The 14,432-nt window shown below is 36.1% G+C and overlaps 1 protein-coding gene across 1 annotated transcript in view; it reads right to left on the reverse strand.

Annotated features, from left to right (window-relative positions):
- The window catches only part of SPEF2 (sperm flagellar 2), a 222,718-nt gene that overhangs the window by 123,363 nt on the left and 84,923 nt on the right, over nt 1–14,432 (reverse strand). The window contains exon 10 of the mRNA XM_027846244.1: nt 3,370–3,538. Within this exon, the coding sequence (XP_027702045.1) occupies nt 3,370–3,538 (169 nt within the window). The remainder of the gene's footprint in view (nt 1–3,369; nt 3,539–14,432) is intronic.

Here is a 14,432-nt window from a genome sequence, read left to right on the forward strand (position 1 = left end):
AGTCACTTAACTCTGTGTGCCTCAGTTTCCTCATCTATAAAATGAGCTAGAGAAGAAAATGGCAAACCACTCCAGTACCTTTGCCAAGAAAACCCCAAATAGGGTCACAAAGAGAGGGACAGAACTGAAATGACTGGAGAGCAACAATAACCCTCTAAGAGGTGGTTGCAGTTCAAGGTGTTGTTTTGTATTGTTTCATTTGTAAGTCAACTTCTGATGGCTCTTAAATTAGAAAAGCTTACTCTTTTTTGGGGGGTGGGGTGGGGCAATTGGGGTTAAGTGACTTGCCCAGAGTCACACAGTCAGTAAATGTCAAGTGTCTGAGGCTGGATTTGAACCCAGGTCCTCCTGACTCCAGGGCCAGAGCTCCATCCACTGCGCCACCTAGCTGCCCTGAAAAGCTTACCTTTGTACTTGTTATTTGATGGTGATGCAAGAACTTGACTTAAGAATCAACCATTATAAATTAATATTCAGAAATCTTCTTTAATGTTATTTATGATTTATTGGGGGAAAAACACTCCTCAGATTTTTAACTTTCAAGCCTGGTTGATCCTTTATTTGGCAGGGGAATTAGTCAATCAGTCAATAGTCAATAAACATTTATTAAGCACTTACACTGTGCTAAGCAGAGCAAGATAAAAATGTCTTTTAGAAACAGTAAATTTGTGAGCATTATAAAACTGTTACTGATTTCAAATTTTTCTTACTTCAATATTTAAGGATCTGTGAATTGTTTTTAATCATGTATTTTGGTGTAGGCATTTGCTCCACCCATACTGCAGTATCTCAGAGCTGGAAGGGACCTAAGAGGCCATCTCATCTAAACTGTATCTCAGTAAAAATCTCTTATATAGCATGCTTAATGATTGGTCAGCCAGCCTTTGCCTAAAGACCCCACATGAGGGAGAGCCATTATCTCCCAAGGCAGCCCATTCTAATTTTGGATAGCTCTATTACTAGGAATTTTTCTCCCCCACATATCAAGCCTAGATGAGCCTCATTAAATTTCCACCTATAGCTCTCAGCTCTGTCCTCCAAGGTCAGATAGAGCAAGTGTAACCCCCTATACACATGACAGCCCTACAAATACTTGAAGGCAGTCATTATTCTCCGGGCTACATATTCCTAATTCCTCGACTCATCCTCATATAACCTATAGACCCTTCACTATCCAAAATGCCCTCCTGCTGAGCGATGGCCTTCCAGATATGGTGCAACCAGGGCAATGCCCAGCAGGACCACCATCTCCCTTTCACCAAACACTCTGCCTCTTGGTGTACCATAAGGTCCTATTGGCCTTTAACAACTGATTTTCTAGAGCTGCCACAGCCCAAGCCTTCCTTACTCAATGTCAGGCTGGTAAAGAGGATCTTTGACTAAGGCTGATTTTCAGATGCCATCTATGGAATTCATCACCAGTTCCTTACTCAAAGTGTTTCTAGCTTTGTCTAACCAGCCAGAACTTTTGTTCTATTGGGCTAGCCCTTTAAAAGCCTAAGGATGCAACAATGTAATGACACATCAACATAGGAAAATAGTGAAGGTTGAGCTTTCTCATTTGTTAGAAATCTTTCCCATGCTCATCCATTACACATTGCCTTAACTGGGTGAACTACAAGATATACAATTACTTGATATACTTTTAAAAATGAATGAATTTAGCAATAGTGAAAGTGATTGCTTTTACTAGCTAACCCACAGTGTTTTGCTAGAAGCTTCTTATAACAACCCTACAGCTTATCCAGGACTTTTCAAATAAACTGTAAATTGGCCACATCATATATTTTATGAGGAAGAAATATAGGGCATAAGACTCTATCAGCTTTATTTTTACTTAGTATGCTCATGTAAGATTTGATCTCCAAGGAGTTTAAATTCTAAAACCATGGGAGTTTGACATAATGGACAGTTTCCTCAAAACAAACTTTAAAATATAACATAAACAAATACAAATGTGCACATTACTTAACTTTATTTTATTTTCTTTCAAAGGAAATACATTTTGACCTGTTAGCATATATGCATAAAGTAGGACTTTTGAAGACAACTTTCATTTTTGGAAAAATAGCAAAGGTAGTGCTGTCAGACATCTACTTACTCCTAACAAAAGCTGATAATTTTCTGCAAAAGCAAGCATACCTGTTGGTTTAGGATGTGGGTAAAAAAAGCATATTATTGTGGTAAGCATTTTTACACACACACACACACACACACACACACACACACACAGAGAAATCTTTGCTAAACTGAAGCCTGTGCTAAGTGCATTGACTTCCTATTAAAATAAGAAGTAGAATGTCAATATTTTGCTGTTTCAGCTAAAGCATAAAATTAATTTATACTTGTCAATAAGTATAAGATGTAAAACTTCAGCTTAATAGTTAACATTTAACTATCTTGTAAAAGAGGGAAGGGTTTTTATAAACTGTATTCAATCTGGGACATTCCATCATTAGTCACCAAATTTTTGATGGATAACATTTGGTCTCGTAAATCCTACAGCTACACCAAAATACTTAGGTAGTATATGTTCATATAATTCTAGAAATTCATTCAGCTTGAAGTATGATGAAAATTTAGCTCTATAGCATTTTTGAAACATTTGTTTCATTTTTTCTTTCCCCCACTGTTGGTAACTTCTTTCTCTAGGGCTCAACACCATGGTGATGCTTTACCCACTACCTAGTTAGGGTCCAAATCATCTTCGTTTTTCTTTGTTCAAGTCATGTTACTTCTCTTCTCAAATTCCTTCCCTTACATTTCACACCAGAGTCAGTGTCCCATGTCTCTTGTTCAACCTACATTTCCCAGTCTGAGTTCCTTTAACCCCTCATTCTGTCTATAATTGTTGCCTATTTCCTACTGTTTCCCTTATCTTCTTACCAATACTCTAATAATAATATCCTGGTTTGTCTCTCCAAAACTCTCTATGGAAACTACCAACTTGTCTTTTCAAGTTTACTACCAAACAGTTTTTAATAGGGCTGCCTGAAACAATAGAAAAGAAATTACAGAAAAATGAAAAAGGATAGTTTTACAACAATGTGAAAACTCTGAAATCTGGCCACCAAGGTTTATGGTTTTTTCTCTCCTCTACACAGAATATTTTGAGACCACAACACTTTTGCGATTATTAAATAAATTTCAAAACGGTGCTGACACAAAGTTTCCATTTAATTACCACTGCAATTAAAAATTAAAAGTAAATGAGAAGGCATGGGGGTCAGTGGTACTATAATGACTCCTTTTTTTAAAAAAAGAATAGCACTAAAATCTAGTGACTACATCATGATAGAATATTAAATATTAAAAAGAAGTTGTTTATTCAAGTATATCTCCTTTACTTGTCCTGAATTGAGTAGGTACCTTATATTCCTCATAATCATTGTCATCTAGTAAACTCCTTTTGGATAGTTCTACTAGTTGATCTGAAGTCAAGCGAGTCGGCAGGGGGTCAATGGAGGCTTGTTCATAAATTGGTTTCCCGCTAAAAAATAGCTCCTTCCAATCACGCATAATTTTAACTGGAATAAGACTACAGAAAGAAAAAAAAAGAAATAAATTAGTGACAACTTAAATACCAACTCAGAATAAAGTCTTTTTGTTATCATGCTAATGTCATTCATTTTGCTTCAAAGAGTATAAACAGAAAGTGACCAAAAATATCTACAAAAGATGGAAAATAACACCACCTCTTAGATTTCTGTGTGTTATACATGATTTAAGACATGACAAGAGTAGCAATGCCTATATAATGGAGCCAATTCAACTGAACAAAATCTGTTAAGCCTCCAAATGTACAAAGCCCTGTTACAGGAGACTGGAGGCAAAAGGAATATGCATAGATGCTGAACCATCCTTATAAAGCTTATGATGTATCAGGGGATATAGGAAATATATATATATGTATGTATATATACATATATATGTATGTATACATATATATGTATGTATATATACATATATGTATGTATGTGTACAGATATGTATGTGTGTGTGCGTGTGTGTGTACTATATTAGAGAGGTTTAAAAAAAACACTTAAGGGCACACAGCCAGTAATGTTATTTCAAGAAATAAATACTTTTATCACAATTTTTTTTTACAATATAGAGACTGAAAATAACATTTTAATTAAATATGTCAATTTTAATACACTCTTTTTTTCTCATCATGACAGCAAGATATTAGCCGCATTAGATCTGATGCTTTATTGAGCAATGTTGGCTCAATAGAAAGGTCAGACTCCTAAGCCTGGCACTCAAGACTTCCCATAATTTAGTATCATCCCAAACTATTCTCCTCCTTCAATCCCCCAATATATAAGACTGAAGCCAACATTGATGCTCAGTCAGTCCCTGTGCATGCTCCCCCTACATGGTGCTGTTTCCTATTTCTGTATTGTCCTCTCTGTTATCTTTGCTTATTAATTAAATTCATGTGTTAAGGCCTGGATCAAATATAAACTTGACCATGAAGCCTTCTTTCATTCAACAATCTGTAAAATTCTTACCTACCCCACTCCTCCAATTTCTTATAGCCCTTGCTTTGTTCCTTTTAAATGCAATAGTCATGACTTCTTTTGTATATGTTATCTTTGTATGTGCTGCATTTCTCTATTGAATTGTCTGTTCCATAAGGAATGTACCTTATTTTTTTTTATCATCTCTTTCAATTTTTGGCACATTTCTCTGAATAAAATATATATTGTCTGAATATTTTTCTCTGAATAAAATATGTATTTAATGAATGCTATTTCATGTCAGGCTTAAAAAGTAATGAATTTTAACTTTAATGCATATATTCTCATTGCATCTTTCATAATGAAGTTTTAAAATTGTCATTGGCTTCTACAAAAGTTGGCAATTTATACACTGTCAAAACATTACTTAATACTTCTAGTCATTGCCTTCCTTTTCAGTTATTTGATGATTGTATTTGCTTCTTCACTAAAGTCAATTTGGGATTATGATGTGAAATGTACACACATATACACATCGCTATTGTTACAAAGCAAAGGAAAATATCTATGTAGATCATATCTACACAATAAAATACATAGAAGACCCGAGATGAGTTTCTCGCTTATCTGTATGCTGATATAATCTCAACTTGTATATATAACAACTATATTTCAATTGCCTGCTATCATATCAATACCTTTGTAGTCATGCAGTTCTTTTAACCATAGAATCACAAAGTTTTACAGAGATAGGAGATAATATTGCTGAGTTCAAAAGGCAAGTCTGGAGTGTGGAGTACATGAAGGCAAATCACTTGAAATGAGTCTGAAAAGGTAGACTAGATGCAGATTATGAAGGGCTTTAAATGCTAAGTTGAGGAATTGGTGTTTTATCTTAGAAGGCATTAAAAATCCTTAACCATAAGACATATGTAGTCAGATCTGTGCTTTGGGGAAGATTACTTGTGCAGATGGGTGGAAGACAGATGAAAGGGAGAGACTGGCAGCAGAGAAATCAAGAGGATGGTAAAGGTGGAGTCATGATGCAAGGCATGGGCTGTTTGTTGCTGCTTTGGGAAGCCGGGGTGCTTACAAGACTTAATGGAAGAGAGACTGCTGAGTTAGAGCAATGGAAGAAATAGTGAGAATCATAGAGTGCCTCTGGTCTAAATCTACCTTAGTTCTACTGAATAATGTTTGGGTTACATTTCTATAGTTTCTTTGCTAAGATTTTACTTAAAATTATAGAAGATACGGTGGTCAAGGGATTGTCTAGAAAAGGAAGCATTCTAGTGATCATTTCATTCTTTTTTTTATTCTAGATGTTCATGAGCCACCCTTTTGATCAAAGAGGAGTCTACAGCAATAGTAAAGGCATGAGGTGATGAGGGCTTGACCTAAGGTAATAGCCAGCTAAGGTGAGAGAAGGGGAATCGATGTGAGAGATGTTGTGGAGAGAGAAGTCAAAACTTGGCTACTGACTGGATGTGGGGGAGGGGTGATAAAGGAAAGAGAAAAGTTGAGGTTTACTCTGAGGTTGAAAACATTTGTGACTGGAAGGATGATAGTAATCTGAAAAGAAAAAAAAGGAAGTTTGGAGGAAGGGCAGCTTTAAAAGAAAGATAATAAATTTCATTTTGGATCCAATGAATTTGAGGTGTTTATCATACATTCAGGCAAAGATGTCTAGAAAATGCATGACAGCAAAATTAGAACTAAAATAATTTATAAAAATTGTAACAATGCAAGTAATTATAATCAATGAGACGTTGCATGTAGTGGCTTCTAGGCTAGTTCTGGAGTGAAGCCAATTTAGGGTGGAATCCCACTACTAGAAAAACAAGTCCCTAATCACGTGAGGGCTCAAAGATTCTAAGCTGCAGAGCAGACCCAAGAGGGAAATTTGAGGCCACCCAGCTGAACGCTTTCTACATTCCTCTCCAAAGAACTTTAAAATAACGCCTCAAATAAAATTTTGGAGTGGCAGAGACAACGAGGCCAGAGTGAGACATTTTTCCAGCCTAAGAACATTTAAAAGGTTTCCAGGAGAAGTTTGTACCACTGGGGTGGAAGCTTGTATGGAGGGCACACATGTAGTGCTGCAGCAGTGGTCATAGCCACAACAGCTTCAGGAGCTCTCAGCCAAGAGATGGTAAGAGGTTTGGACAACTAGTCAGAAAGAGATTACAGGGGCTCCTTTGCTGACACTGAGTACAGCTGCCACTGACTGGCAACTCTAATGCCCATACATAGTTTAGGGTTGTAGGTTCAAAGTGGAGAGGAGAGCTAAGGGTTGGTGACAAGGGAGCAGGGGCCTTGGTCACAGTTCCAAGGCAAAGAGATGCTAGTGCTTGTGGATGCAGAGGACTGGGCCCCATCCTGGGTAAGGACCAGAGTGAAGACCAGGAGAGCAGTGACCATACCTCTCCAAGGATCACATCATATTGGAAACACAAAAAACTTGCAGAACCCCAGAGCTAGTTCTGAAAACAGCAGCACAAAAAGCCTGAAGCTTGGGACGGTGCTTCCTCATCCCCAACTGAACTGAGCCCAACTTTAACATAAAGTTTAAAGTCTAGAAATAGGCTGGAAAAATGAGCAAACAACAACAAAAACATAATTTGACCATAAAAAGCTACTATGGTGGTAGGGAAAACCAAGACAAATTCAGAAGAGGACACAATGTAAAAACATCTACAAGCAATGCCTCAAAGAAAAATGCTAATTGGACCCAAGCCCAACAAGAATTCCTGGAAGTGTTAACGAGAGATAAGAGTAATAAAGAAAAAAAATGGGGGGGGGGAGGAAATGAGAGTGATGCAAGAAAATTATGAAAAGAGAATTAATATCTTGGTAAAAGAGGCATAAAAATACTGAAGAAAATAACACCTTAAAAAACAGAACTGGTCTAATGGTAAAAGAGGCGAAACAAAAATTCACTGAAGAAAAAACTTCCTTAAAAATTAAAATAGGCCAAATGGAAAAGGAGTTACAAAAATTCACTGAAGAAAAAAAATTTCTTAAAAAACAGAACCGGCCAAATGGAAAAAGAGGTACATAATCTCACTGAAGAAAATAATTCCTTCAAAACTAGAATTGGGCAAGTAGAAGCTAATGATTCCATGAGATATCAAGAAATAATCAAACTCAAAAGAATAAAAAAAAGTAGAATAAAATGTGGGATATCATCAGAAAAAACAACTGATCTGGAAAATAGATCAAAGAGAGACAACTGAAGATTGTCTATCTGAATACGATGATAAAAAAAAAATAAAAGGACCTAGGCATCATATTAAAAAAAAAACTACCAAGGAAAACTTCCCAATTTCTTATATCCTAAGGATGAATATAAATTGAAATAGTCCACCAATCACCTCCTGAAAGAGATTCAAAATGAAACCTCCCAGGAATATTACAGACAAATTCTAGAGCTCCAAGGTCAAAGAGGAAATATTTCAAGCAGTCAGAAAGAAACAATTCAAATATTGTGGTGCCACAGTCAGGATAGCACAAGATTTAGTGGCTTTTGCATTAAAGGAGAAGAGGGCTTGGACTATGATATTCCTGAAGGCAAAGGAGCTAGGATTACAACTAAGAATAAGTTAGCCAGTAAAACTCAGTATAATCCTTCAAGGGGAAAATGGATATTTAATGAAATAGAGGACTTTCAAGTAATCCTGATGAAAAGACCAGAGCTGATTGAAAATTTGACATTTAAACAGAAAATTCAAGAGAAGCATAGAAAAGTAATGATGAAAGAGTAATCATAATGGTTTCAAAAAATTAAACTGTCTATATTCCTATATGGGAAGATGATACATGTAACTCTTAAGAATTTTATCACTGGGGCATTTAGAAGGAGCCTATTTAGAATACATAGAGGGCATGGATGTGAGTCAATTTTGTTGGAATGATCTCCAAAAAAAAAATGAAAAGGTGAGAAAGAAGGATGCATGGGGAGTAGAAGGAAGGGAGAGGTAGAATGGGGATAATTATCTCACATAAAAGAGGTGCTTAAGGAAGACCTTAATGAAGAGTGGAGGGGAAAACAGAGTGGGGGTGGTGAACAATGTTTGAACCTCACTCTTATTTAATTGGTTCAAAGAGGGAAGAATATATGTACACACTCAAATATAACTTACCCAGTAGAGGAGAAGAGGATAAGAGAGAAAGGGGGATGATAAAGGGAGAGCAGATTAAGGGAGGCAGTGGTTAGACACAAAATAGACTTTAGAGGAGAGACAGGATAAAAGGAGAGAGAGAATAAACAGAAGAAATTTACGTGGAAGGAAATACAGAGTTAGTAATCATAACTATGAATGTAAATAGGATGAGCTCACTTATGAAAAGAAAGTGAAAAGCAGAATGGATAAGAAACCAGAATCCAACAATATGTTGTTTATGAGAGCCACACTTGACACAGAAAGACACACACATGGGGCAGCTAGGTGGTACAGTGGATAGAGCACCAGCCCTAAATTCAGGAGAACCTGAGTTCAAATCTGGCTTCAGACACATAACACATACTAGCTGTGTGACTCTGGGCAAGTCCCTTAACCCCATTGCCTAGTGCAAAAAACAAACAAACAAAACAAAACAAAACAAACAAACAAACAAAAACAAGAGAAAGACACACACAGAGTTAAAATAAAAGGCTGGAGTAGAATCTAATATGTTTCAGCAGTACTAAAAAAGGCAAGGATAGCAATCATGATCTCAGACAAAGTAAGAGTAAAATAGAACTAATTAAAAGGGATAATCAGGTGAACTGCATTTTACTAAATGGTACCAAAGACAATGAAGAAATACAAAAAAAATTACAATTAGTTTCTTTGATAAAGACCTCATTTCTCAAATATATACTGAGTATAGAATGGAGTCAAATTTATAAAATAATAGTCAATTCCCAGTTGATAAATGGTTAAAGGATATAAACAGGCAGTTTTCAGAAGAAGAAATCAGAGCTATTTAGAGTCATATATAAAGAAATACTATAAATCACTATTTATTAGAGAAAGGCAAATTCAAACAACTCTGAGGTACCACCTCACACCTATCAGAAATGAAAAAATATTGTGGAGGGGATAAGGGAAGAATAGGTACACTAATGAACTGGTTGTGGAGTAGACATATAGGGAACTGCTTCAATATATAAAAGCTATTCCACAACAAATAAGTGGCTGAAGGAAATGAACAGTTTTTACTTGAAGAAAGACAAAATTATTAATGACTGCATGATCACCATATATCAACAACCATATCATTTCAATAGCCTATGAAAAAGCTCCATATCAGAAATAATAGAGAAAAATGAAAATGAAAACAACCCTGATGACTATGTGACAAGGGAAACAGTCAATGAGGGGAGAAACTTTGTGAAGACTAAGAATTTTGGTTGAGTTGTAACTTGGTTCAATCTTTGTGGAAAATAATTTAGAATTATGCCAGAAAGCCATTAAACTGTTCATATCCAGTGACTCAGCAATACAACACACACACATATACATATATATATACATATATATATACATATATATATATATATCCTAAGGAGGTTATATATAACAAAATATTCATAGTTATACTTTTATGGTAGCAAAAAATGGGAGGAAAAAGGAAAATATCTAGAAATATTTGGAAAATAGCTGAACAAACTGTGCTATAGAAAAGCAAGGGAATACTACTGTGTCATAAGAAATGATGAATATGAGATACTCAGAGAAATACAGAAAGACTTATGTGGGCTGATACAGGATAAAGTAAGCAAAAGCAAGGGAGCAAAATACAGAGATTACAACGATGTAAGTGAAAACACCAAAAACCAGTCAAACATATTAATTGTCATGGCCACTCTTGGTCCCCCCAAATAGAAATCCCACCAAAAAACAACTTCTCTTGGCAAGAAGGTATGGGCCTGTGGAGCATAGTGTCACACATTCACATATTCTATCATACATAGTCATTTTGCTTAACTGAGTTTTTCTCCCCTTGTAAAGAAGGGCTCCATGTTGGGAATGGGAGATTAGGAAAGGCAGTGTCCTTCTTCATGAGTTAATTCCCTGCTGCTATATGGCCAGGATGCCCTCCTTTACTTGACCCTTTACTTGACCTTAAGCTACCATCCCAAAGCTCTCTTTCCTTTCACTTCCATTCTCCTGGAAGTCATCTATGCTTTCCCTCTCCACCTTCTTACTATCCACTTACTTCTCAATCTCTTAAAAGGTTTCTAACATTACCATTCTACTGAAATTGTTGATTTCAAGTTTATCAACAGTCTTCTAACTGCTAAATCAAAAACCAGAGAGAAGGAAGCCAGAGAACACATCAACCAATCTAAAAATTTATTGTAGCTCTAGAGATGTTAAGAAATATAACAAAAAGTAAACTCCATAACAACTTCAAGAAGGTTACTATAAGGAGAAAAATTGGGTTTTCATAAGGATTACAGAAGTATTTGGAAGAAGTGAAGCAAGAAGGCAGCTGGGTGCCACAGTGGATAGAGCACTGGACCTGGAGTATGGAAGACCTAAGCTCAAATATGGTCTCAGAACTTTCTAGTTTTGTGACTCTGGGCAAGCCACTTAACCTGTTCGCCTCATTTTTCTCATATGTAAAATGGGGATAATAATAGCAGGGTTGTTGTGAAGATCAAATGAGATAGCATTTGTAAAGCACTTAGCACACTTAGGCACATAGTAGGTGCTGTATAAACATTAGCTAGCATTATTATTATTATGATTGTTATATTAAAAATGAAACAAAAGCTCCAGAGGCAATAATTGAAAGGAGAATAAAGAGATTAGAAGTAAACTTTACACAGGTAGCAAATGCTCTGAAAACTAGAATAAAACAAACAGGAATCAATGACTCCAAAAGATAGCAAGAAATATTAAAACAAAAGCAACGGCAGCTAGGTGGCCCAGTGGACAGAGCTCTAACCTTGGAGTCAGGAGGACCTGAGTTCAAATCCGGCCTCAGACACATAACACTAGTTGTGTGACTCTGGGCAAGTCACTTAATCCCAATTGCTTCACCAAAAAAAAAAAAAAAAGATTGGAAAAAGAGGAAAATATAAGATATCTGATATAAAAAATGATCTAGAGAACAGGTTAAGGAGATAGAATTTGATAATCCTTGACTCCAAGGATTAAAAAGAAAAACACAAAAGCCTAGATACTCTATTTCAAGAAAGCAAAAGTGAAAACTGACTAAACTATTAGAATGAGAGAGCAAAGTAAAGAGAAGAGGAATCTATTGATGATTTCCTGAAAAAAAATGAGCAGAAGGAAGCATAGATAAGCAACAGTTTTGAAAGTAACTTGTAGAAATTTTTGTAAAATTTTTTGTTGTTGTTAAAGCTAGTTGTATGAAATGGAGACTCAGCTTATATAAAACCTCCTTTTGTGTTCTGCTGGGCAGATGGAAATGTTTTCTTATTCTGGAGTTTAAGTTCAGAATAAAAGTATTAAAATTAAAAAGAGAAAAAAGAAGCATAAAGTTTCCTTCTGAATAATTCAGAAAATTATATCCAAGTTTGCAACTGATAGTTGTAAATAGATGCTAATGAGAAGGAACAATCCCTTCTCCGGAGGAAATGTGAATTATTCTTCTTTAAAATAAAACTGAGTAGAAAGGGGGTCCTGGAATCCATGAAATAAAAAGGACAATAAAATAATAGGGTACACTAATTAATACCTTTACCACTCTAAGTTTGCAGGGCCCTCAATCTGATAAAAAGGATTCACTGATGGGTTATATATTCAGAATGTAAAAAAAAAAAATCCTAAACCCATGCAGTGAAAGAACAGCTGCTGAGAGGAGAAACAACAGAGTAAATGCCAGGGCAGTTTCTAAACATACCCTCTTCATTCCTGGTTGACTGCCATCATTTTTTTTTCACATGTTAATTAAAGATAGAAATTTTTAAATGTTATTTGCAATGAGGTTACTGTCCTGGAGCACTAGCCTGCTCATCTAGGGGGAAAAACATTTTATATGTTGACTATTAAATAACAGGGATGTGGATTTTACTTGTAAACAAAATTTCCCAAGTGGTTAATGATATTCTACCTCGAAAAGCTTTTTTTTTTTTTGATATAGAGCACCTACTCCCCAGGGTTGATGTAAAGATCAGATGAGATAATATTTGTAAAGTTCTTAGCATAGTGCCCAGCACATAGTAAGCATTATATAAATGTCAGCTATCATTGCTCCTGTTACTAGTACTAGTACTACTAGTACTAGTACTAGTACTACTACTACCACTACTAGTTACTAGTACTAGTACTGCTGCTAGTACTACCACCTACTACCACTACTGGTTTCTACGATTAGTAGACTAGGAGAATCAGAATTTTGTTCTCTTCAGATATCCCTCCTTTTCCCCCAACACCTCCAATGTTGAATCTACTGATTTCCATAAGTTTAAACTACTGGAGTTTAGCTCTAGGAACTACTCTGGAAGAGGAATTTGGGACTCCTTGGACTTAAAACTCCAGACCTAAAGGAAAGTACAGGTGCCCTTAGGAAATCAACTACAAAGGTGGATCCACAAAAAAATGCAAGACTCCTAGCCACAACGCTCCTACTCTTGTCTCTGGCTGAACAGTAGCATTTTACATTGACTTTTATTATTTAAAAAAAAGAGCTCTAAATGCAGAGCCTAGAAGAACACATTGCTATGATTCCAGTCAAGTTAGTAGTTTTAGCCTTAAGAATTCCACAATGGGGAAATAAAAGAAAAAACCTACAATGTAATGCTGAAGTCTCACAGAATTAATTTTGATGCTTCATGTAGAGAAGCTGATGAAGCAAGTGTGAGTCTGAGTGACTTACATGTATTTGGGAGTACTGCTGAAATACAAATTTAGTCAGCACAGGCAGAAATTAGAAAAGAGTGGAAAAATTAAATAGTCATAATGACATATGAGAAGAAAAGGTCAGTACCATACTTAAGTAAGATTCTCCATTCATATTAGAAAAGTGAATTAGAAAAAGAGCAAGGTGCATGGTAATCTGGATGTTTTACAGCTGATGACCTTTGAGTTAAGTTATGTGAAGACTGAAATTATACACACACACACATACACATATGTAGCATATATGTGTGTATATTTATATCTACATTTATCAATATCTATCTATAGATACATAGGCAGCTAGGTGGTACAAAGGATAGAATGCCAGTCCTAGAGTCAGGAAGACCTGAGTTCAAATCCAACCTTACACACACACTAGCTATGTGACCCTGGGCAAGTCACCTAACCCTGTTTACCTCAGTTCCTCACCTGTAAAATGAGCTGGAGAAGGAAATGGCAAACGATTCCACTATCTTAGCCAAGAAAACCTCAAATGGAGTCACAAAAAGTCATATACAACTGAAACTAATAAACAACAACATTTGTGTATGTGTGTGTGTGTGTATATGTATACATATACATAGAAACACATAAATATGTGTTTATGGAGCTGGGTCTTGATAGCTTTAATAATTTAAATGTATTTTAAGCCCCTCGGTATCTGTGTATTTTAAAATGTCATTGTTTTGCTTTATGTGGCTATTAAATTGTTTCTATGATTTCTGCTTTAATTTGGATTGTATTAGGACAGAGGTGGGGAACCTGTGGCCTCAAGGCCACATGTGGCCTTCCAGGTCCTTGGGTGCTGCCTTTTGACTGAGTCCAAGTTTAGAGAACAAATCCTTTTATTAAGGGGATTTGTTTTGTGAAGTTTGGATTCAGTCAAAAGGCCTGAACTTGAGGACTTAGAAGGTCATACGTGGCCTCGAGGCCGCAGGGTCCCCATCCCTGTACTAGGATGATTATGCAATTATATGAGTGTGTGTGTGTGTGTGTGTGTGTGGAGAGAGAGAGAGAGAGAGAAACTTTGATAAGATATCAAAAGTTCAATAGGGACAGAGAACAGATGGTCCACTGATGGCTGGACACCACACTGAAACCACAAAACAAT

The sequence above is a fragment of the Vombatus ursinus genome, unplaced genomic scaffold, assembly GCF_900497805.2.
Source record: "Vombatus ursinus unplaced genomic scaffold, bare-nosed wombat genome assembly UNPS02015106.1, whole genome shotgun sequence".
Classification (NCBI taxonomy): domain Eukaryota; kingdom Metazoa; phylum Chordata; class Mammalia; order Diprotodontia; family Vombatidae; genus Vombatus; species Vombatus ursinus.